The 27700-nt window shown below is 44.4% G+C and overlaps 1 protein-coding gene across 1 annotated transcript in view; it reads left to right on the top strand.

Annotated features, from left to right (window-relative positions):
- Positions 1–27700, top strand: part of OTOA (otoancorin) — a 60524-nt gene that overhangs the window by 21705 nt on the left and 11119 nt on the right. The window contains exons 13-25 of the mRNA XM_040441435.1: positions 153–320; positions 2329–2469; positions 4045–4100; positions 4538–4655; positions 8527–8600; positions 10303–10432; positions 11534–11724; positions 11810–11903; positions 18867–18996; positions 20463–20650; positions 20744–20899; positions 22203–22345; positions 24289–24425. Coding sequence (XP_040297369.1) covers positions 153–320; positions 2329–2469; positions 4045–4100; positions 4538–4655; positions 8527–8600; positions 10303–10432; positions 11534–11724; positions 11810–11903; positions 18867–18996; positions 20463–20650; positions 20744–20899; positions 22203–22345; positions 24289–24425 — 1726 coding nt within the window. The remainder of the gene's footprint in view (positions 1–152; positions 321–2328; positions 2470–4044; positions 4101–4537; positions 4656–8526; positions 8601–10302; positions 10433–11533; positions 11725–11809; positions 11904–18866; positions 18997–20462; positions 20651–20743; positions 20900–22202; positions 22346–24288; positions 24426–27700) is intronic.

Below are 27700 nucleotides of genomic sequence, written 5' to 3' on the forward strand. Positions count from 1 at the left end.
AACTATTGTATGTGGGCCTGGACCCATTGGAGGATCCTCGGGTACTCTGGTGAGCGAGTCCAACCCATTTGGCCATAGTGGATCTAGAAACATTCACTGTATTTTGGGGTCACCATGATAACATTTGGTATATATATGATTTTCCATATTAGGTTCTAACATATTCCAACGTAAGTCAACTGGGAGAACTGGTGTCAGGAGTCAGTGCAGAGTCCTTTTATGAGATGAATCCCCGGGATTTTTTTATGGCTATGAAGAGTGGACTCTCCCAGCATGTAGCATATTTCACCCCAGCACAACAAGAGAGCTTCCTAAGTAAGGTAACCAGAGGTTTGCTTATCATTAGGTCTAATGCACTGGCTTAACCTTGCTATCTTAAAAAAATTAGGAATAATTCTGTATGGTTATGGTCTCAGTTCTCAGTCCCTGTTGGAATTTCAACTGGAAAGGTGAACAATTCATGGACCCTGTATTTGTGGCACAGAGTACCTATGGGTCCATATTACACACTGCGTACCACCCATGGCGCCTCCATGATGGAGAATAGCTCCAAGCACGTGTGACCTCCTCTGCATTTATGTCAGCTGGAGATGGAGCCCCATTTTTAAGATTGGAGAGGGTGGCAAGGCTGGATCGCGCAGGGCAAGAGCTTTTTCGTGTATAATAACACACTGCTGGGCAGAGGCTTCCACCCAGCAGTGTGTTCGGTGACATCACCGGCTCTGATGGGCGGGCTTTAGCACTGCCCTAGCCATTTTACAGGCTAGGTGTCACGAGTTGGAGGTCCCAGGAGAGACCACCGTGTCGTCAAGCAATAAACGGAAATCAGGTACAGACACATAAGAGTTTATTGCACAAACAGAAACATGGAAAGCAGCACAGATAAAACATGAGCTCTATGTACCGTCAGCACAGTGGGAGAAAACCCCCACTGCGCCACTGTCTAGTAATACTCCAGAGGGGCGTAACTAAGCAACTCCTGGTTTTCACTAGAGCCCTAGATGGTAGGGTTAGACTTAGCCACAGGAAGTTGCCAGGGTCCACTCTGGAGCGTGACCTAGACAGTGACAGCAGGAGCGAATGGACAACAGGTACCAGAAGGTACCGACGGCACATAGGCAAACATAACAGACAGGTAAATACAAAACAGGGCAAATAATAACACAAGCAGGAGTTCATGCAAGGGAGCAGGAGTGGCAATGAGCAGAGAAGGACTTGCTCCACCAGTAGTAAACTGCATGGCCTTGTCATGCCACTCTACTGCAAAGGCTTGCTGAACACAGACATATGAATACAAAACAGAGCAACTAATAATACAAGCAGGAGTTCACGCAAGGGAGCAGGAGTGGCAATGAGCAGAGAAGGACTTGCTCCACCAGTAGTAAACTGCATGGCCTTGTCATACCACTCTACTGCAAAGGCTTGCTGAACACAGACATCAGAATAAACACAAAGTAACTAAAACATAACTGACAGAACAGATAACAGAAAGACAGGAAGGAAGACATCAAAATGGACGGGAAAGAGGACGCAATGAACAAGTAGGGAAACCCACAGAGCACAGACAGACACGGATCCCATGGGTCAGCAGCATGGGAGAGAGAGTACAAACCAGGAGCAGGACAAGACAACACACACCAGGAGAGCTGAAACAGAACTGAGGAAACCTCAGCCTTATATACAGGTTCCATGGGTGCAGCAGAGAGACCACACCCATGGAGTAGACAGAGGATTAACTCCTAATAGGAATACAGGGGAGTTAACCCATACAGAACCACAAATAACACACAGGAACAGAACTTCAGCGAGGAGCGCCGAATGAGCAAGAACGGAAGGTCACAGTCAAAGGTAATGACTGTGACACTAGGGCAGCGCTAAAGCCCACCCATTAGTGCCTGTGATGTCACCGGGCTCACTGCTGGGCGGAAGCTTCTGCCTAGCAGTCCCTATGGAGAGCCTGGTACGTCACCGGATCTCAAAAAAATTCCTTTGCCCTGCGCGATTCCTGTGCAGATTTTTGATACATGTGGCCATACTATCCAAAACTGCTCCCTCAAACTTCTTCTAAATTTATTATTGTAACTTTACCAGTAGTTATATGCTGATATAAAGGCAATGGTATCTGTATATTAAGGTATTCTCATACAATGCAGACATGACAATGGTTACAGCATAACAGGTAGCGCCCTCACATCATCTAGGATCATGACGCCAGTTAACAGACTCAACCTTGTAAAATAGTCATATTGTTCCCTTCCATTTAGAAGAACACCATAAAATAACACAATCTCACCAGTCGTATCTCCTTACTTTGCTTCTTCTCATTAGCTGATGTCTTCTGGAGAATTTCAGACCGTCCTGTCAGACATGAATGGAGCCTTCTTTAAACACGTGTCTCTCTCACAACTGCTCGCACAAGGGAACGTGGACGTAACAGAACTAAGTGACAAAGAGCTGAGAAGGAGTCAGGTAATTGTAGCTTTAACCCAAATGCCCTGAGGATCCATTCAAGCTGCCAGTAGAATCGGAGGGGCAGTGTTGACTGCAAGGGCGTAGATGGAAGCAGGGGAAGCGGCTACTACAGGGCCCAAACTCAGGAAGGGGCCCGAGAGGGGGACAATTTTTAGTGCCCAGGGAGCAGTGAGTATGGTGCTCCTAGTCTAGCACTGGTATTACTCTCCGCTCCCTGTTCTTCTTCTGCATGAAGGGACCCGAGAGGAGGACAAATGGATTTATTTTCAGTGCTCAGGGAGCAGTGAGTATGGTGCTCCTAGTCTAGCACTGGTATTACTCTCCGCTCCCTGTTCTTCTTCTCCAGGCGCTTGGCAGTGCACAGCTTCAGGATGGGACGCAGTTTGCATAGTAGCACACTATGACCTAACGCTGTGCAATGTCAGGTCACAGTGTAGCGCGTGCCTAAACAGAGTGCTGCAGAAACATCGAAAACTCACACTGAAGTGAGGTGAGTATTTTTATTTTTTTTGGTCCGGTCTGAGGTCTGCATTAAGAGGAATGGGGGGATTCAAAAATTTGCTGTGGGCCCAGTTAGTTCTGGTTACACCACTAATTGACTAGTAGCTCGGAAGTAACGGTCACTTATAGCTGCAGCCATTATTCTCTTCTGTAAGAGGGTTTACTAATGTAGTTTTTATAAAAACATTTCTCAGGAAGGGGTCTGTAGTTTCCTTCAAGAAATTGCCGGAGGCAGCAGTCACCCCACGACAAAGAGTAACTTAACAACATTTATTAAAGGGAACCTGTCACCTGGATTTAGCCCCCCAAACCACCACTAACCTGTTATCCGTCATAGTGACAGGTTTATAAGTATAATATTAGAGAGAAAAAGAGCTTTGACGGATGCATGCTTATGGCAGCAAGGAGTCATGGGGGTGGAGCCACTCTCCCAAGGAGTCATGCTAGGTGGTCCTCCTTCCTGACTTCATTGACATCCTTCAGAGCGGGGGGGGGGGGGGGGGGGAATTTAAGTGGCATTCAGCGCCTATGAAGTGTGCAGTTGAAGGCAAGTCTATCACACACTGCTATCCATCAAAGCTCCTTTTCTCTATTAGGCCTCATTCACACGGCCGTATCCTTTTTGCGTTCCCCAAATGCTGGTCTGTAAAACACGGATACCGGCCATGTGTGTCCTGCATTTTCCTGTTCCACATGTCAGACCCGATATTAAAAATGCAGATTCTTGTTCTCAAAATGGACAAGAATAGAACATGTTTTATCTGTTTTGCTGGAGAGTGGAACAGGCATACCGCGTTTTAGCGGTGCCATTGAAATTAACCGGTCAGCATCCGATCTGCAAAAAAATGCGGATTGGATGCAGACCAAAAACAAGTTGTGTGCATGGGGCTTAATAGAAAGAAGCTTATCATTACGTCTGTCGCCATAACTGATAACAGGTTAGTGGTGGTTTGCGGCAGTGGCGGGACAGTGTGAAGTATCATAATGGGAGCGGTGAGAGTATGACTTCACTTATATTTTCAGGGATGTCTTCTGTAATTAACCATGTACTTTATATATTTTCTATTTCAGGCCCTTCTTTTGTTTGACCTACTGTCTCCAAATGTACCACTGGTGAATCTTCTTAGGTAAAGTGTAATAATACTCTAGGAACATTCAGTATTTTTATTATGAAGTGGTGTTTTTTTTGCGTAGTGTTGTGATCATAGGCCATCAAATGTAGTAGTGTGATATTCGTGATGCTCTCTGATTTCTGGGTGTCCACTCTTATGGGAATGAGATCAGCCATATTGGATTTTCATGACGGATCAAACCCACCTCACAGGACGATCAGTTGTTAAAATGTAGGACATCTCACCTATGGTATACGCAGGATTTTAGGAGCAGGTTGCGGTAACCTACACATAGAGCACCCACACAGGGCACCATGTGCCCACTGCCACCTACATGCATGTAAATTCACCAACCTGAATAAAGCCCACCTCCTGCTGCCTTACATTTCCTCCATATTGTTTGGGGCCCCCCAGACTCTTCACAGCCTGTTTTTACCCCTTATATTTTCTAGTACAGGACAACTGGTGAAAGGAATGACCTGCGAATACGTAGACAAGATGAGCAAGCCGACCTTCCTGAACCACTACAAGCTCATAGAGAGGAATCTGCCCTTACTTTCTCCACATCAGGTAGTAAGCAAGGAAGGTTTCTATCTAAAGACTGAAAGCAGAGATCTTGAAAACTGTAATAAATAGATGTAGAAAGTATACAGGAACATTATAGAAATTATACAATGAATAAACATTTGCTAAGGCAACGACCCAAAGGGAAGGTGAGGAGTGGTAATAGTCATTATTGTGGCAATCTTCATCCTGGCTCTCCCTGGGCCATACACAGTGAACGGAAGGCGCACCCTTTCTTCCCTTGGGGCACACTATGGGGTTGGGGTTCCTGCTTGGTGGTAGTTGGGGTACCCTTGATGGTGAACAATTTGGCTGGGGGCAAGGCAGGAGTGCAGATGCAGAGGCAGATGGATGGTGGAGTCAATAATCAGGCCTGTTGGTTGCAATAAATAAAGTCTTTATTAAATCGATGATGGGAGTAGTAGTACATGTAGCAGTAAAAGGCACAGTTCCAAAGTATATGACAGTATAGTATCCTCCCAATCACTGTGTATAGGCAGCAACAATGATGGTAATAGTAGTACTTCTTGACTGTCCTTCTAAGGACACTTTACAGTCTTTCCAACTAACCACAGACGTGCTATTCTGTTCTTGTTAACCCTTTCTGCAATTTCCGGGCTGAGGGGTGCACAATTTAGATCTGGATGGCCAGTCTATCTCAAAGTGTGGTGGGTGCCAAAGGCAATATGCTCTTTTTACAGCAGCAAAGACTCAATGCCATAAACTAGCGAATACTGTGCTGTGGAGTCCTGAACGGCGTGGATAGTTCTGGACCTTCTATAGATGTCTGGTCTCTTTCTCTCAGGGGTCCTCTGTTAGAAGAGTAGGTTGTTTGGCAGACAAAGGTTCTCTGGACTTGGCTTGTTCTGCAGGAACTCTCACTCATACACATTCTTCCTGTAGCTCTGCTCAGGCCAGATTCCACATGAATTAGCCAGGGGGCGGACTCAGTCCATCACCCTAATAACCTAAACAGTCTTCCAATATTAACCATATATTGCCCATACATTGCTATTAGGGATACACAGTGCATATGGAAGTTAGAGCTTTAACAATGAAATCACAACATTTAAATTGATGACATCAAATTAACCCGCTTACCAGTAAATAACCCCTTGCAGTCTTCCTCTGGTGCACTGCACTAATAATATCTGTATTACAGAGAGTAAGGTTCTGTTAATTTGCATTTGCAATGTACACCGGAGGTATCTTCGGGAGGATTTCCCAATGTACAGTCGTGGCCAAAAGTTTTGAGAATTACATAAATATTGGAAATTGGAAAAGTTGCTGCTTAAGTTTTTATAATAGCAATTTGTTTATACTCCAGAATGTTATGAAGAGTGATCAGATGAATTGCATAGTCCTTCTTTGCCATGAAAATTAACTTAATCTCCACTGCATTTCATTGCTGTCATTAAAGGACCTGCTGAGATCATTTCAGTAATCGTCTTGTTAACTCAGGTGAGAATGTTGACGAGCACAAGGCCGGAGATCATTATGTCAGGCTGATTGGGTTAAAATGGCAGACTTGACATGTTAAAAGGAGGGTGATGCTTGAAATCATTGTTCTTCCATTGTTAACCATGGTGACCTGCAAAGAAACGCGTGCAGCCATCATTGCGTTGCATAAAAATGGCTTCACAGGCAAGGATATTGTGGCTACTAAGATTGCACCTCAATCAATAATTTATAGGCTCATCAAGAACTTCAAGGAAAGAGGTTCAATTCTTGTTAAGAAGGCTTCAGGGCGTCCAAGAAAGTCCAGCAAGCGCCAGGATCGTCTCCTAAAGAGGATTCAGCTGCGGGATCGGAGTGCCACCAGTGCAGAGCTTGCTCAGGAATGGCAGCAGGCAGGTGTGAGCGCATCTGCACGCACAGTGAGGCGAAGACTTTTGGAAGATGGCCTGGTGTCAAGAAGGGCAGCAAAGAAGCCACTTCTCTCCAAAAAAAACATTAGGGACAGATTGATCTTCTGCAGAAAGTATGGTGAATGGACTGCTGAGGACTGGGGCAAAGTCATATTCTCCGATGAAGCCTCTTTCCGATTGTTTGGGGCATCTGGAAAAAGGCTTGTCCGGAGAAGAAAAGGTGAGCGCTACCATCAGTCCTGTGTCATGCCAACAGTAAAGCATCCTGAGACCATTCATGTGTGGGATTGCTTCTCATCCAAGGGAGTGGGCTCACTCACAATTTTGGCCAAAAACACAGCCATGAATAAAGAATGGTACCAAAACACCCTCCAACAGCAACTTCTTCCAACAATCCAACAACAGTTTGGTGAAGAACAATGCATTTTCCAGCACGATGGAGCACCGTGCCATAAGGCAAAAGTGATAACTAAGTGGCTCGGGGACCAAAACGTTGACATTTTGGGTCCATGGCCTGGAAACTCCCCAGATCTTAATCCCATTGAGCACTTGTGGTCAATCCTCAAGAGGCGGGTGGACAAACAAAAACCCACTAATTCTGACAAACTCCGAGAAGTGATTATGAAAGAATGGGTTGCTATCAGTCAGGAATTGGCCCAGAAGTTTATTGAGAGCATGCCCAGTCGAATTGCGGAGGTCCTGAAAAAGAAGGGCCAACACTGCAAATACTGACTCTTTGCATAAATGTCATGTAATTGTCGATAAAAGCCTTTGAAACGTATGAAGTGCGTGTAATTCTATTTCACTACATCACAGAAACAACTGAAACAAAGATCTAAAAGCAGTTTAGCAGCAAACTTTGGGAAAACTAATATTTGTGTCATTCTCAAAACTTTTGGCCACGACTGTACACCTCCAATGGATCCGTCTGATGTATGCCATTGTATAGTCATAGGAGTTGTCCATCATTTTTTTTTTATTTCTTCCCTCCAGCGCCAGAACCTGTGAAGAAATCAATACTGATCTGCTCCCCACCACTCCATACTGGCTCTGTGGCTCCCTGGCGATCTGCAGGAACAATGGAGCAGTCAGGGAGCAGGAAAGTACAGATCTCTTTACAGGTACCACTGGTGGGGGGTGGATTTTTTTTTAAAAATCCTGAAAACCCCTTTAAAGGGAACCTGTCACCGGGATTTTGTGTATAGAGCTGAGGACATGGGTTGCTAGATGGCCGCTAGCACATCCGCAATACCCAGTCCCCATAGCTCTGTGTGCTTTTATTGTGTAAAAAAAACAATTTGATACATATGCAAATTAACCTGAGATGAGTCAGAGCTTGAAAATATGACTCTTCTCTGGTCACACAAGTAAGATATGACTCTTTTATGTTAATTTGCATATGTATCAAATCGTTTTTTTTGACACAATAAAAGCACACAGAGCTATGGGGACTGGATATTGCGGATGTGCTAGCGGCCATCTAGCAACCCATGTCCTCAGCTCTATACCCAAAATCCCGGTGACAGGTTCCCTTTAATTAAATAATACCATGTAAGTGTAAGTTCACATCTGTTTTGATGGCTTCGTTCAGGCCTCCATTGCAAATTCAACAAAAAAAAAAAAGCAGACAAAGAAATTTTGCACGCAGAAATGTCAAAAAATAAAAAAACTAATTGACCACATTATAGTCAGAAAAGTCTGTTTGGCCGAATGCAGCATTTTCGCTATTTCAGTTCTTCTGCTCCTCTAATGGAGGGACTTACTAGCGCTGGTGTGAACACAGCTTAACCTATGTGCATATAGAACCCAGCTTATCACTGAAATATATGGAGGCCAGGATGGAGGCATGTATGCCACCACCAATATTTAGCATCAGAATAAGGAAGGTACGGACAGAGAATGCTGGTTGATATCGGTTGTGTGTGACGACTTGTATCATGAACTGTTACTAATATTATATATATTGTTATACTTATATTGCATGTTTTTTATTAATTTTACATGTTAAGATCCATTGCCTGGCATGGAAATATTGGAGAGTTTCCCGTGCAACCATCCCTCCATTCCTGCTGGCCGTGCTTCCGTAAGTTAACAACTTCAAAGGATTTTGGGGGGGGAATCTGTAATGTATACTGTAGCTTATGTAAATGAGGGGAGAGGAAGCATCGCTTAGTTCTTCCCAAGGCAAGGACCGTCCTGCTTTGATCATTAATGCCGTGATGAGAAATGAATTATATCCTATCACCTGGGTCATTCAGTCCCATCATCCCCCGCAGCGATGCCACAAGTGCAAGTGGAGAATATCAGACGATGAGGCTTCTTGTGTACTCAGGATGAGGTATTTCACTGCAAGATTTCTTGTATCACAAGACCACGTTTTCTGCTAAAAAAAATAACTATATATAACATTATATTACAGTCAATAGCTAAAGTAATGAGCAGAAAGCAAAAAAAGATCATAAATACCAAAAAAACAAAAATGTATCAATGATAGAAATAATTTGAAATAAATGTATTTCATAGTTACTTGTCCTCCTTCATGCACTACTGTCTCCAGTCTAGTGGTGGCAAGTAGCTGTTCATCCTGCTCTTTCAGGGTCATGAATAGAATTTCAGAACTTAATGGAGGACAGACACATTTTTCACTTTGATGAAGTTTGGCATGCAGATTGAGTATCCACTCCTGAGTTGGCTAAAATGGCACCTCATGGAAAAAAAACTAGGGGGAGCTGACATAATGGGATGCTGGGTTCCTAGCGCCACTGGCACTTCGTTCTACTGATTGCGGGGGTCACAGCGGTACAGTCCTCTACATATGCCCCAATATCTTCGATAGGCAAACCCCTTTTAACTCTGGACTATTGGGAAAAAAATTACATTCACGTAGAGCTGGACCTTAAAGGGATAATTTGGTAATTTCAAGTTATCCCCTATCCAACCCCATCTGTATGGGACTGCTGTAGATAGTTGAGTACAACGCTTTCCAACAGGTCCCACAGAGATGAGTGGAGCTTCAGTGCACATGGGTAAACCTACTCCTCCATTCATTTCAGGGGGCTCTGTGGAGTATGGGGTCCCCTTGTTAGGACCCCCACCAATCTAATAGGTATCCACTATCCACAACTTGAAATTACTGGAATGCCCCTATATACAGTAGATGTTGTCCTGATAATTCATAAAGATCTGATTTTATGAAATTTGGCTCCTGGAAAAAAAAAGTCTAGAAGTCTGTCCGACCATCAGTGTGTCCAACGGCACCATGACTTTTCATTTAAATAAATGGGATTTATTGAAAACCTCCAAATGATTAAAGCACTTCAATGATAATCACTACTTTGCCTGGGATCAATGGGGGTCTCTGCATTAGGAGGCATGACTGGTGAAAAGTTGGTTATTTTTTAAACCCCTTAAATCTGTTTTTTAAAAAAAGCATTTTTCGCCACTAGCAGAAATTCACTGCATATGGTTAATAGCAGCTGTATAAATCCCTAAGTAGTGAGCTCCCCCTAGTGGTGGCTGCAGACAATCAGAATTGTCAGGCTCTTACCTTTATAAAAAAAAATTGCACCAATTTAGATTAAATATAACTATATCACAGGTACATTTGCCAGCTCTAACCCACCTCCATTAACCCAGGCAAAAGGAATTATATATATATCATTTCTTTTTTCCTTCTCTCTCCCTTGCATCCTCGCATCCTAGGTGAATCATAGCAACACGTTTGTCACACTGCCTACGTGGATTGATTTACTTTGCTAACTGTTAATCATCCTTTTCCCTTTCAGGACAGAATATTTTGCTTCTCACCTTCTCTGCAAACAGATGTTAATTGGTCTAAGGAAGATTGATCTTAACTATTTGCTGTTACAAGCAAGCAAGAAGGATTTCGTAATTAGCAAAGTGAATCAGTGCCTGGTAAGAGTTTCTGCACTGCAGTTTCACAGTCTAATACGTGAGTACTTTTTGGATAGATGTCTCAGAGAACAGTCTGGATTTATTTCAGATTTAAAGAAGGAAAATAAGAAAAATTGATATTTTCCATCAGCCTCAGATTAGACCCCCATCAGCCTCAGATTAGACCCCCATCAGCCTCAGATCAGACCCCCCATCAGCCTCAGATCAGAGCCCCATCAGCCTCAGATCAGAGCCCCATCAGCCTCAGATCAGACCCCCCATCAGCCTCAGATCAGACCCCCCATCAGCCTCAGATGAGACCCCCCATCAGCCTCAGATCAGAGCCCCATCAGCCTCAGATCAGACCCCCATCAGCCTCAGATGAGACCCCCCATCAGCCTCAGATCAGAGCCCCATCAGCCTCAGATCAGAGCCCCATCAGCCTCAGATCAGAGCCCCATCAGCCTCAGATCAGAGCCCCATTAGCCTCAGATCAGACCCCCATCAGCCTCAGATCAGAGCCCCATCAGCCTCAGATCAGACCCCCATCAGCCTTAGATCAGACCTGCATCAGCCTCAGATTGGACCCCATCATCCTCAGATCAGACCCCATCAGCCTCGTATCGGTCCCCATTAGGCTTCAGATCAGACCCCATTAGACCTCATATAAGACATTTAAAAAATAATTAAATAAAAACCTTACCTCGCTTGCTCCGGATGTCCCTGCCCCTCTGTAGATCCTGCGCTCACAGCTCCCTCGTCTTCTTCCTTCCTGCACTGCACTGTCATAGTACGCACCTACGTGCACTGCATCCTGACTCTGTACGCAGTCAGGACACTGTGCAGGGCGGGACCCGGAAAACCAGGGAAGGTGAATACAGCCTACGTAGTGCTTCCCTCCCTGCGCCTCCCACATGCTGATGACCGCTTTCATAATGGAAGTGGTCATTAACATTCAGACTATAAGACGCACTGACATTTTCCCTCACTTTTGGGCTAAAAACAGTGCGTCTTATAGTCCAAAAATTATATATATATATATATATATATATATATATAAAAACATATATATAAACCACTGATCAACTGCAAACAAATATAACCGTTCCCTCCGTCTTTCAGAACAATTCCGTTGCCGATGTGTATCAGGTCGATATACTTGGGGATCTCATTTGTCACCTGTCTCCAGGCATCATAGAGACCGGTATACCCTCCACTGTAATGGAGGCAGCGTTAAATCAGATGAAGGCCTGCACAAATCTCAGCCGAGAACAAAGTGAAGCAATTAAACACAGAATTTGGGAACATTACGGGTAAGCAAGGATCTATAGGTTAGCATTGTGTCCGCTGATAAGAAGCGTTGTCTCAATGTATTATCAGTATATCTGTTCTGCGTAGAAACCCATTAAACTGGTCGTCGGAAACAGTGCAAGATATGGCGGCTTTCTGGAATCTTTTGTCAAAAGAAGAGATGATGATTATAACAGAAAAGGTATCACTATTATATCACATTTTGGGGTTCTCCTTGAATTACTGAAAGTAGCAGGAATGTGTGGTCTTCCAGTCCATGTATACTATGATTCCAGACATATTGTCTAAAGGCTAGCAAAAAACATTCAGACAGCTGTCGGCTGGCAGATATCTATTCCTACTTTCCCATTCACATGCATACTTGGCTGAACTGAGCATGCATGTATTCCTATTGGGGACTAAACCTCGTATCTCCTGAGAGACTAAACACGCGCGGCCCCTGCTTCATTTCTATGGGGAAGACAGAAATAGCCGAGCCAGTGCTTGGCTATTTTCGGCGGCCCCGTAGAAATGAATGGAGGGCGGCTGCGCATGCGCAGTGCGCCCTCCGTTCATTTCCCTGCTCCTTTCTTATTGTAGATGCGGGTCCCAGAGGTGGTACCCGCACCTATCAGACAATTGGGGCATATCCTAGCGATATGCCCCCATTGTCTGAGATGGCAAAACCCCTTTAAACATTTAGCTATGTAGGGTTCAAGTTAGGTGCAGTGTCTATGATAAACTTGTGTCACTAACTTCACCTCTTCAAGGTGGGTAGTATTGTTAACCACCTCCGGACCGCCTAACGCAGGATCGCGTTCCGGAGGTGGCAGCCCTGCGCAGAGTCACGCATATATGCGTCATCTCGCGATGGCCGAGATTTCCTGTGAACGCGCGCACACAGGCGCGCGCGCTCACAGGAACGGAAGGTAAGAGAGTTGATCTCCAGCCTGCCAGCGGCGATCGTTCGCTGGCAGGCTGGAGATGTGTTTTTTTTAACCCCTAACAGGTATATTAGACGCTGTTTTGATAACAGCGTCTAATATACCTGCTACCTGGTCCTCTGGTGGTCCCCTTTGTTTGGATCGACCACCAGAGGACACAGGTAGCTCAGTAAAGTAGCACCAAGCACCACTACACTACACCCCCCCCCGTCACTTATTAACCCCTTATTAGCCCCTGATCACCCCATATAGACTCCCTGATCACCCCCCTGTCATTGATTACCCCCCCTGTCATTGATCAACCCCCTGTAAAGCTCCATTCAGACGTCCGCATGATTTTTACGGATCCACTGATAGATGGATCGGATCCGCAAAACGCATCCGGACGTCTGAATGAAGCCTTACAGGGGCGTGATCAATGACTGTGGTGATCACCCCATATAGACTCCCTGATCACCCCCCTGTCATTGATTACCCCCCTTTTATTGATTACCCCCCTGTAAAGCTCCATTCAGATGTCCGCATGATTTTTACGGATGCACTGATAGATGGAACTGATCCGCAAAACGCATCCGGACGTCTGAATGAAGCCTTACAGGGGCATGATCAATGACTGTGGTGATCACCCCATATAGACTCCCTGGCCACCCCCCTGTAAAGCTCCATTCAGATGTCCGCATGATTTTTACGGATGCACTGATAGATGGATCCGATCCGCAAAATGCATCCGGACGTCTGAATGAAGCCTTACAGGGGCATGATCAATGACTGTGGTAATCACCCCCCTGTCATTGATTACCCCCCTGTAAAGCTCCATTCAGATGTCCGCATGATTTTTACGGATGCACTGATAGATGGATCCGATCCGCAAAACGCATCAGGACGTCTGAATGAAGCCTTACAGGGGCATGATCAATGACTGTGGTGATCACCCCATATAGACTCCCTGATCACCCCCCTGTAAAGCTCCATTCAGATGTCCGCATGATTTTTACGGATGCACTGATAGATGGATCCGATCCGCAAAACGCATCCGGACGTCTGAATGAAGCCTTACAGGGGCATGATCAATGACTGTGGTGATCACCCCATATAGACTCCCTGATCACCCCCCTGTAAAGCTCCATTCAGATGTCCGCATGATTTTTACGGATGCACTGATAGATGGATCCGATCCGCAAAACGCATCCGGACGTCTGAATGAAGCCTTACAGGGGCATGATCAATGACTGTGGTGATCACCCCCCTGTCATTGATTACCCCCCTGTAAAGCTCCATTCAGATGTCCGCATGATTTTTACGGATGCACTGATAGATGGATCGGATCCGCAAAATGCATCCGGACGTCTGAATGAAGCCTTACAGGGGCGTGATCAATGACTGTGGTGATCACCCCATATAGACTCCCTGATCACCCCCCTGTCATTGATTACCCCCCTGTCATTGATCACCCCCCTGTAAAGCTCCATTCAGATGTTTGCATGATTTTTACGGATCCACTGATAGATGGATCGGATCCGCAAAACGCATCCGGACGTCTGAATGAAGCCTTACAGGGGCATGATCAATGACTGTGGTGATCACCCCATATAGACTCCCTGATCACCCCCCTGTCATTGATTACACCCTTGTCATTGATTACCCCCCTGTAAAGCTCCATTCAGATGTCCGCATGATTTTTACGGATCCACTGATAGATGGATCGGATCCGCAAAACGCATACGGACGTCTGAATGAAGCCTTCCAGGGGGGGTGATCAATGACTGTGGTGATCACCCCATATAGACTCCCTGATCACCCCCCTGTCATTGATCACCCCCTGTCATTGATCACCCCTCTGTAAGGCTCCATTCAGACATTTTTTTGGCCCAAGTTAGCGGAATTTTTTTTTTTTTTTCTTACAAAGTCTCATATTCCACTAACTTGTGTCAAAAAATAAAATCTCACATGAACTCACCATACCCCTCACGGAATCCAAATGCGTAAAATTTTTTAGACATTTATATTCCAGACTTCTTCTCACGCTTTAGGGCCCCTAGAATGCCAGGGCAGTATAAATACCCCACATGTGACCCCATTTCGGAAAGAAGACACCCCCAGGTATTCCGTGAGGGGCATATTGAGTCCATGAAAGATTGAAATTTTTGTCCCAAGTTAGCGGAACGGGAGACTTTGTGAGAAAAAAATTTAAAATATCAATTTCCGCTAACTTGTGCCAAAAAAAAAATTCTATGAACTCGCCATGCCCCTCATTGAATACCTTGGGGTGTCTTATTTCCAAAATGGGGTCACATGTGGGGTATTTATACTGCCCTGGCATTCTAGGGGCCCCAAAGCGTGAGAAGAAGTCTGGTATCCAAATGTCTAAAAATGCCCTCCTAAAAGGAATTTGGGCACCTTTGCGCATCTAGGCTGCAAAAAAGTGTCACACATCTGGTATCGCCGTACTCAGGAGAAGTTGGGGAATGTGTTTTGGGGTGTCATTTTACATATACCCATGCTGGGTGAGAGAAATATCTTGGTCAAATGCCAACTTTGTATAAACAAAATGGGAAAAGTTGTCTTTTGCCAAGATATTTCTCTCACCCAGCAAGGGTATATGTAAAATGACACCCCAAAACACATTCCCCAACTTCTCCTGAATACGGCGATACCACATGTGTGACACTTTTTTGCAGCCTAGGTGGGCAAAGGGGCCCATATTCCAAAGAGCACCTTTAGGATTTCACAGGTCATTTACCTACTTACCACACATTAGGGCCCCTGGAAAATGCCAGGGCAGTATAACTACCCCACAAGTGACCCCATTTTGGAAAGAAGACACCCCAAGGTATTCCGTGAGGGGCATGGCGAGTTCCTAGAATTTTTTATTTTTTGTCACAAGTTAGTGGAAAATGATGATTTTTTTTTTTTTTTTTTTTTTTCATACAAAGTCTCATATTCCACTAACTTGTGACAAAAAATAAAAACTTCCATAAACTCACTATGCCCATCAGCGAATACCTTGGGGTCTCTTCTTTCCAAAATGGGGTCACTTGTGGGGTAGTTATACTGCCCTGGCATTCTAGGGGCCCAAATGTGTGGTAAGGAGTTTGAAATCAAATTCTGTAAAAAATGACCTGTGAAATCCGAAAGGTGCTCTTTGGAATATGGGCCCCTTTGCCCACCTAGGCTGCAAAAAAGTGTCACACATCTGGTATCGCCGTACTCAGGAGAAGTTGGGGAATGTGTTTTGGGGTGTCATTTTACATATACCCATGCTGGGTGAGAGAAATATCTTGGCAAAAGACAACTTTTCCCATTTTTTTATACAAAGTTGGCATTTGACCAAGATATTTATCTCACCCAGCATGGGTATATGTAAAATGACACCCCAAAACACATTCCCCACCTTCTCCTGAGTACGGCAATACCAGATGTGTGACACTTTTTTGCAGCCTAGGTGGGCAAAGGGGCCCATATTCCAAAGAGCACCTTTCGGATTTCACAGGTCATTTTTTACAGAATTTGATTTCAAACTCCTTACCACACATTTGGGCCCCTAGAATGCCAGGGCAGTATAACTACCCCACAAGTGACCCCATTTTGGAAAGAAGAGACCCCAAGGTATTCGCTGATGGGCATAGTGAGTTCATGGAAGTTTTTATTTTTTGTCACAAGTTAGTGGAATATGAGACTTTGTATGAAAAAAAAAAAAAATCATCATTTTCCACTAACTTGTGACAAAAAATAAAAAATTCTAGGAACTTGCCATGCCCCTCACGGAATACCTTGGGGTGTCTTCTTTCCAAAATGGGGTCACTTGTGGGGTAGTTATACTGCCCTGGCATTCTAGGGGCCCAAATGTGTGGTAAGGAGTTTGAAATCAAATTCTGTAAAAAATGACCTGTGAAATCCGAAAGGTGCTCTTTGGAATATGGGCCCCTTTGCCCACCTAGGCTGCAAAAAAGTGTCACACATCTGGTATCTCCGTACTCAGGAGAAGGTGGGGAATGTGTTTTGGGGTGTCATTTTACATATACCCATGCTGGGTGAGAGAAATATCTTGGCAAAAGACAACTTTTCCCATTTTTTTATACAAAGTTGGCATTTGACCAAGATATTTATCTCACCCAGCATGGGTATATGTAAAAAGACACCCCAAAACACATTCCCCACCTTCTCCTGAGTACGGAGATACCAGATGTGTGACACTTTTTTGCAGCCTAGGTGGGCAAAGGGGCCCATATTCCAAAGAGCACCTTTCGGATTTCACAGGTCATTTTTTACAGAATTTGATTTCAAACTCCTTACCACACATTTGGGCCCCTAGAATGCCAGGGCAGTATAACTACCCCACAAGTGACCCCATTTTGGAAAGCAGAGACCCCAAGGTATTTCGTGATGGGCATAGTGAGTTCATAGAAGTTTTTATTTTTTGTCACAAGTTAGTGGAATATGAGACTTTGTAAGAAAAAAAAAAAAAAAAAAAGAAATCATCATTTTCCGCTAACTTGTGACAAAAAATAAAAAGTTCTATGAACTCACTATGCCCATCAGCGAATACCTTAGGGTGTGTACTTTCCGAAATGGGGTCATTTGTGGGGTGTTTGTACTGTCTGGCCATTGTAGAACCTCAGGAAACATGACAGGCGCTCAGAAAGTCAGAGCTGCTTCAAAAAGCGGAAATTCACATTTTTGTACCATAGTTTGTAAACGCTATAACTTTTACCCAAACCATTTTTTTTTTACCCAAACATTTTTTTTTTATCAAACACATGTAGAACTATAAATTTAGAGCAAAATTTCTATATGGATCTCGTTTTTTTTGCAAAATTTTACAACTGAAAGTGAAAAATGTCATTTTTTTGCAAAAAAAATCGTTAAATTTCGATTAATAACAAAAAAAGTAAAAATGTCAGCAGCAATGAAATACCACCAAATGAAAGCTCTATTAGTGAGAAGAAAAGGAGGTAAAATTCATTTGGGTGGTAAGTTGCATGACCGAGCAATAAACGGTGAAAGTAGTGTAGGTCAGAAGTGTAAAAAGTGGCCTGGTCTTTCAGGGTGTTTAAGCACTGGGGGCTGAAGTGGTTAAAGACGTTTTCCGGGACTTAAATATTGATGACCTATGCTCAGGACAGGTCATCAATATCAGATAGGTGAGGGTCCGACACTTGGCACCCCCTCTAATCAGCTGTTTTGGGAAAGTGCTAGCGCCCAAAACTATAAAGTGGATAGAAGGTGTACAGCAACTGAGCTCCCCTTCTTTCTGTGGTCAGCACCTCCCTCACTCCTGTGCCACTGCCTGGCCCTGTCAATCAAAGGAGCCAGGGAGAGGCTGGCCACAGAAATGAGTGGAGCTTGGGTGCAACAAGAGCACTGGTGACACCCTCATTGCACTAAAGGCCTAATTAGCATATTACGAAAAAGTGTGATAACTCGGGCAAGGAGCCTCGGATTAACTAAAGATAGCCAGCGTTTTAATCAGGTGAACCACAGCTATTTGTCTGTGCAAACTGTTGGATAGGGAGGTCGCTGAGTACAGATTACCTTTAAACAACATGTTATTGTGGGGCTGTGACAACCTTCCAGTCTTTTTTTTTAGAACACAGGGGTGGTTGTAAGAAAATTAAACTGTATGGGACAAATTAATTAATAAAATATGCCACTTGTTGCATGAAAAAGTTGCAAACTGCGTGTGAAAAAGTTGCAAAAAGTTGCAAACGGCATTTGCACAAAAACTTTTGCCGTTATTCCGCCAGCCTCTCCGCCTTCCCAAAAAAGGGGTCGTGGTGAGGGTCAGAATTTCGTTCAGGTGCACAGACTCATTTATGACGAGGCATACACCGCCCGGCTATGATAGGTCTGCCTATGAAGCAATATTCTTATATGATGGATATCATTACCCTCTCATTTAAATTATCTGCACAACTATTCTTTAAAAAGAGCAGATGAAGCAACCAATTAAGCAGCGAGGGAATGACAGTATTTAGAGAAGAGTGATCTTTTTAGTATGTTAATTGGTCAGCAATTTGCTGCTGAAGGTGTTCTGCATTTTCTGCGTTCCTCAGTTTCCTCAGATTCTCGGCACATACTTGGGAGGTGGTGACAAAATGTTCCAAAATTAAACTTGAGAAGCCTTTGAAATGTCATGACTCGGTCACGAAAATGAATGCAAGTTTCCTTTATGTGTATAAAGCATTTCATCTGTGTACAGTTTTCTCCTAACTTGTGTTCAGTTCCAGAAGCTGGTCTCAGAGATTGTATCAGGAGAAGCCGCCATACCCCAGAGCGATGAGATGCTATCAGGATTATTCCATGCCATTCACTTACGTGGTGCCAACATATCTGAGCCTGACCAGACGGCAGGTAAAGCTGCTTCGTCACATTCTGCAGGCGTCATTAGGATGCCATTCCCAACTCTTCTCTATAGTATTCAATAGGCTCATTGTTCGCCAGCCACCAAACAAATGTCTTTTCAGGTATTGAATAGCCTGTTATATTAAGACCTAATAAAAAAATAATCAAGATCAAAATCAACTTTCTATACAAAGAAAATTTGTGAATTTTTCTCCTTTTTTTTAGAATTTTTGCTATTTTTATATTTTTTTCAATTGACATCTGATTACATCAAATGTCAACATTTTGCAAACTGCATCATTGTGTAGGTAGAGTCACTCTTTTAGGCCTAGAGGGCCCTTTGCAGTCCAACAGTGATCGGTGAGTTCCTCTCTGTTTCTTGACCAGTTTGTTAATGAGGCCATACAGCTGTCGGCCAAACTTAATGTTAAAGCGGCGGCCCGTGGCAGCTGCTGCTTTGCTCACCTCTTCCAGTGGTCCGAACCCAGCTCCCGCTGTCGCCAGGCTTGCTTTGACCTTACACGCACCTTAATTTTCACCAGCCAATGTCTGTCAACCCTCGGGTGCTTAAGGCACTTTCCCCTGTGGGAGGGTTCTTGAGCAATAGGTTTTCTAGCATACTAGTATCCTGCAAAGGTGTCTGCCTGTGTACCGCCTCTCTGCCTGTTTACTGATTGTGGCCCTCCACTGCCAGACCTGACCTCAGGCCATATTGCTGTCAGCCAAACTTGATGTCACCGTGGTGGCCGTAGCAGCTGCTGCTTTGCTCACCTCTCCCAGTGGTCTGGACCCAACTCCCGCTGTCTCCTTCCTTGCAGGTTCAGCCACCAGACCTGCTCTGACCCTACACAGACCTTAATTTTTTACCAGACAATGTCTGGCACTTTCCCCTGTGGGAGGGTTCTTGAGCATTAGGTTTTCTAGCATGCTAGTATCCTGCAAAGGTGTCTGTTCTGTTGTCTGCCTGTGTACTGCCTTTCTGCCTGTTTCCTGGATTGTGACTCTCTGCTACCAGACCTGACCTCAGACCATACACATACCTCTGTTCTCAATGGGGAATAGAGAATAAAGTGGATTCTAGAAGACACCTCCATAAGAACACAAGGTGGGTCATGCTGATCATGGTTGGTCACACTTGATCCTTCTTCCTCCAACATCTACTGTCAGGGGAGAGGCAGGGCGCACATTCGATATTCAGTCCTGAAGAAATTGGTGGGTTCAGCTGACGTTCATCTACTGTGTATGTGCACCTTTATCATGGAGGTGTGTCCCCTTACCTATATGATTCCCACTGATAAGTCGGAAAAATTTGGTGTTGTATGGCTTTAAGAAAAATTCCACTTTTGCCAGGACTGTAGCCTATACTGTTAATTACCACCATATATCCAGGAGTGTCCATTGATACATTATATGATCTGCCAGTGACTACCTAAGTAACACTCATGCGATCCAACATGTTGATGTTTTATATATAGAGTGTATAGGCATTAGAGCGCCATCTGCTGGAACAGTGATGATACTGGGTGAAGCCAATGCATTCTGGACTTCGGAGGAGCTGCAGTGCATGACACTAGACACCTTTGCCAAATGTATTCAAGTCCTTTGTGTTCTAAGACGTTTCAATCAATCTCAGTTATATATTTTGAAAGAAAAGGCAAAAATGGTATAGTATGATGCTTTGTGTGGGTAACGCTTGGGGCGATAAGGGGTGCCACTGTTCTGCACTTTTGAATATGTTCAAATCTTACTTCAAAAGGTTTGGGGCCCATTGTCAGAATGGAACAGTTATCACATTACAGCATTGGGACGTATAGCCACCACGCTGAGTGTCCGTGAGTTGAATGACCTATACCTAGATTGTATAGATATGGTGTCTGCCCTTACCCAGCAGACAGAATGGACTTCTCCTCAGGTGAGTGCTGTGTAGGGTTTTTGTGCTGTTTTATAGCTATGGGCGCTTAAAAAAAAAAATATTTTGAAGAGTGGGCTGTAGTTATTAAGTAGTAGACATTTACATAGTTGGAAAGTTATTACATATTTTCTGCACTCAGCATTGGACTGGCCCACCAGAGTACCAGAGGATCCTCAGGTGGGGCAAGGCTCTGATACCACAGTAGGCCCCAAGGGTCCAGACAAAAAATATTTGGAGCTGCCTTTGGAGACAATAACTTGAGCTTAGGGTCTATTTCTTTGAATCAAAACCTGCCTCGAGAATAATTTCCTCCGGTGGGTCCAAGGAACTCCAGTCCGACATTGTCTGTACTGGTAGTCATGAGTTTTCTAAGTATTCCGTATTTTCCTGCAGGTCGCCATTTATTCCCTAGGATATAACCTGCTTTTAGATGCAGCTAATAAATTGCTATATCAGTGTATACATCAGCATTTCACTATGGATTGGTTATGATACATACAAGTTGATTCAATAAGAGCATGTGGCAGTATATAAACCATTAGGTTGCAAGGTGGCAGGTACAGAATACACTATGGTATAGGCACAGATTTTGTATTTCTTGGGTTCACTATGAGCATGCAACCTAGGACTTGATACACACTATATATCACTTTTATGTTTTTCATTTCCAATTTTTTTTTTATTAAACAGTCTATTTGCAGTTTTTGCCCATGAAGTAGAGGCTAGGGAGATCAGGACAAACATACCTTTTGCAGACATTTAGAGTAGAGTGAAATGAACTTTTATTCTGCTAGGTTCCGCTCCTGCAAGTGTCCTGAAAGTGGAGTTTCATCATGAAGTCCTCCCTGTATTGAACTGCTTCACAGCCCATCCCCATTGCTCTGGATTACAACGGTAACGGCCTCCTGGTTGGATGCTACAGCGGTCACTCAGAGCAGAGAGGATGAGCTGTGAAACAGCTCAAAGCAGGGAGCACTTTACAGTGAAGCGTCAATTCCTGGGCACTTGCAGGAGCAGAACCTGGCAGAAAAAATGTGTATATTCACACTACCCCTGATAAAAGAAAAAACAGTGAATATAGGGAATATTTTGAATGCTTGGAATGTAAAATTAGAAATACTGACCAGGACCATCTGTTTCCACCTCCCTTTATCCACCTCTCAGGTCCAGTGCACAGGTTTTGTGGGCTATTCTATTGCCTTGTATCAGAGGAACTATTGTAAATGTCTAATTCTTTAAAATCACAATGCTTTACTTTAAATCTATCTAGATAAACACAGCTGATTTTCCTGCTTCTTCACAGTTAAAGGCCATACTTCATAGTTTCCTAAACGATTCTGGAAAATCAATAAAAGATTTGAAGAGCTTTGAACTAGCCGGGTTGGGAAACAGTGTATGTGCTGCTGATGTCAAGCAGATAGATGACATCAACACTTTGGAGTTTCGGTATGTGTTCCTGAATTATTATAAATTGAAGATCATACTATGGTCTTTCCATGTACATACAGAATTCTTGAAATTTGTATAATTTGACTGATCTGTATATTCTCATTTATCATTCTATTCAGCATGCGTGTTCAAAGGCATCTACAAAATTGATGGCCTATCCTTAAGATAGACAATTAATATTATATTGGTCGGGGGCCAAGTCTCAGGCACCAAGGCCCAGGTGCGACAACTGTTTCTTCACCCATTATAACCAGACTCCTGCCATAATTTTCTTTTCCAGAAAAATCTTCAGGCTTTTCAGTAGTATGTTCACTTTTCACTCAATACTTTCAGCCATATTTTTTTAGCTGTCTCTCTCGTCATGATACGTCCAAAATCTCTTCAGTCTGATTATTTTTGAGTCGAGTAGAGGGTTAGGCTTGGTTTGATCAAGTATCTCCTTGCTTGTTTCCTAACCATTCAGATGGCCATGAACAAAGCGGCTAAATGTCTACCTATGTGCAACGCACCGGGCACCCTATGGGTGATGTGTGGTGAGTGTACTAGTGATGAGGTGCCGAGGATCGTAGTACTCACAGTTCAGTTGTCTCCTGAGGCTGGCGTGCAGTGGATGGGAAGACAGCACTAAATCCTCCGGGGCACTCTCGGTTGCAGGGAACACCCGCCAGATGGAAGTTGAGGTACCCTTGATGGCAATGTGGATGCTAAGGGTGCTTTGGCGGCTGGGCCCCTGTGTGCGTGATGCTAGCACCGTAAGGTGCAATTAAGAGATGGAGCAGAAGAATGAGGAATAAGGCAGTAGTTAAACCAAACAGGAACTTTACTTGTCAGATGTAGTAAGGCATCCAATATCATCACTTTGTCTTGCATACAGATGGCAAAAATAGATAAAGCTGCAAATCCAAATTAGCAGGCTCCTTGAGGTGAAGTGCAGCGGTTAGCTCCAGCTCACTTTAGTAGAGGTGATGTTCTTACTTGTACTTGGTTCCTGATCTTGCTTTTGTTACTCAGCCTTTCATTAGTAGTTTAGATCCTCTGTAAGTAAGTATTCCGACAGATGGCCTTTCTTTCCTTGGTTACGGTGGGCAGCCTGTAGCTTAGAAACTCTCCACCTAATGCAAAGGTGACTAAAACCTGATAAATGGCAGTTATCTTCCTTTGCCAATAGTCTATAGTTCAGTAATCCAGCAACCCAAGGGCGATCTCCCTCAAGGCAGACAAACTCTCTGCTTCATTATTTTAAAAGGTTGCGGTCCTCAAAGTGATAATTCACTTTATACCCCGAAAGGGTAATCTACAGTGTAGGATCAGATAGTCCTAATCTTGGACTCAAAGGTTGAGGTAAATTGGTTCCCCGGGCTAGGCCAGGGAGAACAAAGACAGGACTGTCTCCTCTCCTTTCTCCTAACTCCCAACTCCTAATCTCCCTCTAAGTTCCTGTGGCTGCACTATATAAATGGTGTGATGGTGTGATCTCTAGTGGTGAAAGTATGTAATGCATGTTACCAGCCTGTAATATGGATTCAGCAGCATAGACAAAGGAATAGTTCAAAATGACATCATACTATATATAACAATTTGGAGTGGACCATACACAAATATGTGGGACACTACATATGTATGACCTTCATAGCTTCCTGTTTTCACTGTATAAATGGAATAAACTTCAGAGGTCCTGTCTCATCAGAGTCAACCCCTTTCAGAACGGCCATCTTTGTAATACATGGGCTGCTCTGATTACATCAGAACGGAAGTTGCTTGTATATGGCATCTCTCCTTTCTGGCTCATTGAAGGGATTCTAAGGCAAGGGATCCTTTCCATGATGTCCATATGCTCTAAAAGAGCATATGGATAGATGTTGTCTTCGGGGAGCAACTCCTTTAACATGTTAAGTCATGTTGTAAACTGCTTTGTGATCTTTTCTTTTTTTTTTTTCAAGCTCTATTATTTCCAGAATTGGATCTTTCCCTTGTAGTCCAAGAATCCTGCAAGCTTTTAAAAATAAGACTGAGAAAATTTTGGGAAAAACTGAAAAGTGGAGCCATTTCATTTTGAATGATGTTGGCTACATAACAGGTAAACCCAAGGTAGATGACATTACACTCTTCTAGGCTTTCTTAAAAATTGGTATACGGAGAAATTCCATTAATCCAGCTGCCAATAATCCTAAAATTTGGATGTTCCGGCAGATGTGTCCAACACAGAACGTCATGATAATATGTAATTCCCCAAATTCCAGAACCAAAAGATGGAGCTGAGATGCCAACTTATTATAAATGGTGACATATCTTGTGTAGCGTTTAAGATCTATCTGTAGAAGTAAATTATGACAGTAGGGATGAGCAACCTGTAGCCTTCCAGGTATTGCAAAACGAATACTCCCATCGTGCCCTAATAGCTGTAGGCTGTCCTGGCATGCTGGGAGTTGTAGATTTGAAACAGCTGGAGGGCCGCAGGTTGGGCATCCCTGATGCACAGCATACTTTTTTATGACTGTCCAGTAGTCCAGAAACCCCTATACTGCTGGATTGAAGATATTTAAAGAAGTTGTCCCATCAGGACAATTTATCTCTTATCCACAGGATAGGGCATAAGTGTCTGATCAGCAGGGCTCAAACCACTGGTGCCCCGCAGCCCATTCTTCCTCGTGTGAATGGAGTGGTGGTCACAAATGTGCACTGCCAGTGCATTCAGTTCTATGGGGCTACCAGACATGGCCGAGCACTTGTACTCAGCTATCTCCAGCAGTCCCATAGGGTTAAATGGAGCGGCAGACATGAATGCTTGTCTGCCGCTCCATTCAAAAACATGGAGCATGGGTCCCTCTTCTCGTGATAAGTGGGAGCCCCAGTATTTGGACCTCTGCCAATCAGACACTTCGATGCTGTGATAAGGAGATAAGTTGTCTTCATGGCACGACCCCTTTATAAGAGTTGTGCAGCGTACTCAAGTTGTGTGTAGAAATGTGTTCCTGGGTGTAGTAGTGCAATAGACACTAACCTGAGACGGCTGACTCTCTGCATAGGCAGGTGATGGTAGGAAAATGTTCGTGACGCCAGTGCCAATTAAACGGTGGCACGCCGTTTGCTGATAGCAGGAATAACTGAGGAACCACGTGATGTTAAAACCAAACTCCAACTTTAGTAGTTTCCATATAGAGACATTAACGGAAGCACAGTTCCTTTGCATACAGTTGATTTTTCAATACGGTCGATGCAGGCAATACAGATTAGGCAAGGTGACTTCAGAGTGTGAAACACAGGACTTGCAGTACAGGAGCTTGCACTCTATTCCTGACTGATCCTGGGACATAGAAAATCTTCTCCAAGGCCCAATACCTTAACTCTGGCGTATATCCTTGGTTCTCTCTTTATAAAGTACCTCCTCTGTTATCTTGAGTACCTCTTGCTTTTCTGCGCTTTGCCTCTGTCTCCCTCTCAGCTTCCTCAGGCTCTTTAACTGAGGTATTCCTGTTTCGGCATATGGGAATTCAGGAGGGGAACCTTCTCCTTGAATCTGGAACCCGGTTACAGGGACTGCAAAACCCTCTCCTGGACCGCAGGCTTCAGGCCTGGACTTGTCTCTGACATGGTCTAGTCTCCAACCACAACTCTAGACTCAACTTTAGACTCAACTTTAGACTCAACTTTAGACTCAACTGCCCTTCCTTTCCCTGTCTGGGCCTTATATAAACTAGGGCTCCCTAGCTCCCTCTAGTGACTAAGAGCTGGAATGACACCCCTAGCAGGCCTGTACATGCAAGTTTCACAGTAACAGGGAAATACATAGCATTACATTACATGATTATAAAGATGACATATACCAACTTCCCCATAATTAAGGAGGGACGACAGCACACCAAGTGACACTTTTGTAGTGACGGGCATTACAGTCCCCGTACACTACATACCCCACTGCTTTAAGCTGAGTACGACCTCGTACTCCATCAGGGCTCGCCCAACTGGAATCTCTACCTGAAACAGAAAATAGAGACATGCAGGCATACATACATGTAATTCATCTGCATTTACATTCATATCAGGTCCAATTGGCAAAGGTGAAGGGTGGTGACAAGGGGCGTCGTTCTCTTCTCCTCAGGATAGTGAATGGAACTGGGGCGCTGACCTGGCACAGCGTAACATTATAACCAGGATAGTCCATGACAATGAATAAGTCCATAATAGAACAGCAAAATAGATAAAACAGTATAAAAGTTCTTGGAGGCTCAAAGAACAAACATGAGTCCGTACCCAGGTTATTTTCCTAATAAATCACAGAGGCTCTCGTGCGGTGGAGTCCATCTCTGGGCACATTTCCTTTTAAAAGAGCAAAAATCTCAGAGGCTCAGGTTCTTTTGAGTCTGTCTCCGGGCACGGTTCCTTAGTATCAAGTTGCACAATAAAATAACAGCAAAGACAAGTGCTGTAATACCCCTGATCAACCTGAAAAGGGGGTTAAGGGTAAAAGGTGCAACTCAGGAACAGGCACAACTTGGCGTGGGATAGCAAAAGCAGGCAGGAGGTCCTGGAAACAAACTTGGCTTTGTTGACTTTAATACTTCAGTGGTCAACACCCACCACTGAGCTGTGGATAAACTGGCAGCAGCAACAAACGACCAGGGAACATAGGACTCCTGTCCTGGAAGGGTTAACAGCATTTTTCGTTGGTGCAATAAATCAAAGGCCTAGCAGGCTGATTCACAAGGGTATGTCATCATTACCCGGCTCTGCTGGCAAGTACGGCCTGTAGTAGTCCTCTACAGGAGAATGTGCCCACATAACAGTGTTAGGGGGAAGCTGCAACGTGAAGGGACCCCTAATAGGTATTGGCCCCATGGGCCTAGGGGTAAACCCTTGGGTGGACCGTACCGGTCCCGGCATGATAATTGTGGGATGAAGTGGAGTGGATACCGCCGCCGCAAGCGGTCCGGTGGGCTCTGTGCAGCAATTCACAGCAACAGGGGGTCTTCTTTGGGGCACTAGCGGAGCGGTGGCAGCAGAAGGTAGTCTACGGGTGGTGACAGGCACCCTTACCTCGTCCTTCTTCGGCGGCGTCTGGATCCTGGCGGTCGCGATCTTGCGCAGCTCCCGCAACTTCTCCTCCAGCCGGACAATCTGCTCACCGATGCTCTCCGTGTCAGAGTCGCGGTCATCTGTTGGCGCTGCCGGCGCAGGTACTGTCACCGATGGCACGGACTCGGCCTCTGCAGGTTCTGGTGATGCATCGGGTCTCCGACCCCTCCGGATGTTCTCAAAGGTATTTCGAAGTCCCTTTAGATTTTCCATCTCTTGCATGGTCTTCTCCCGACGAGGCAGCTCGGGGGAAGGGTAAGGGCTCACCCATTTTTCCAA

This window comes from Bufo bufo, chromosome 7 (genome assembly GCF_905171765.1).
Source record: "Bufo bufo chromosome 7, aBufBuf1.1, whole genome shotgun sequence".
In the NCBI taxonomy this organism is placed as follows: Eukaryota; Metazoa; Chordata; class Amphibia; order Anura; family Bufonidae; genus Bufo; species Bufo bufo.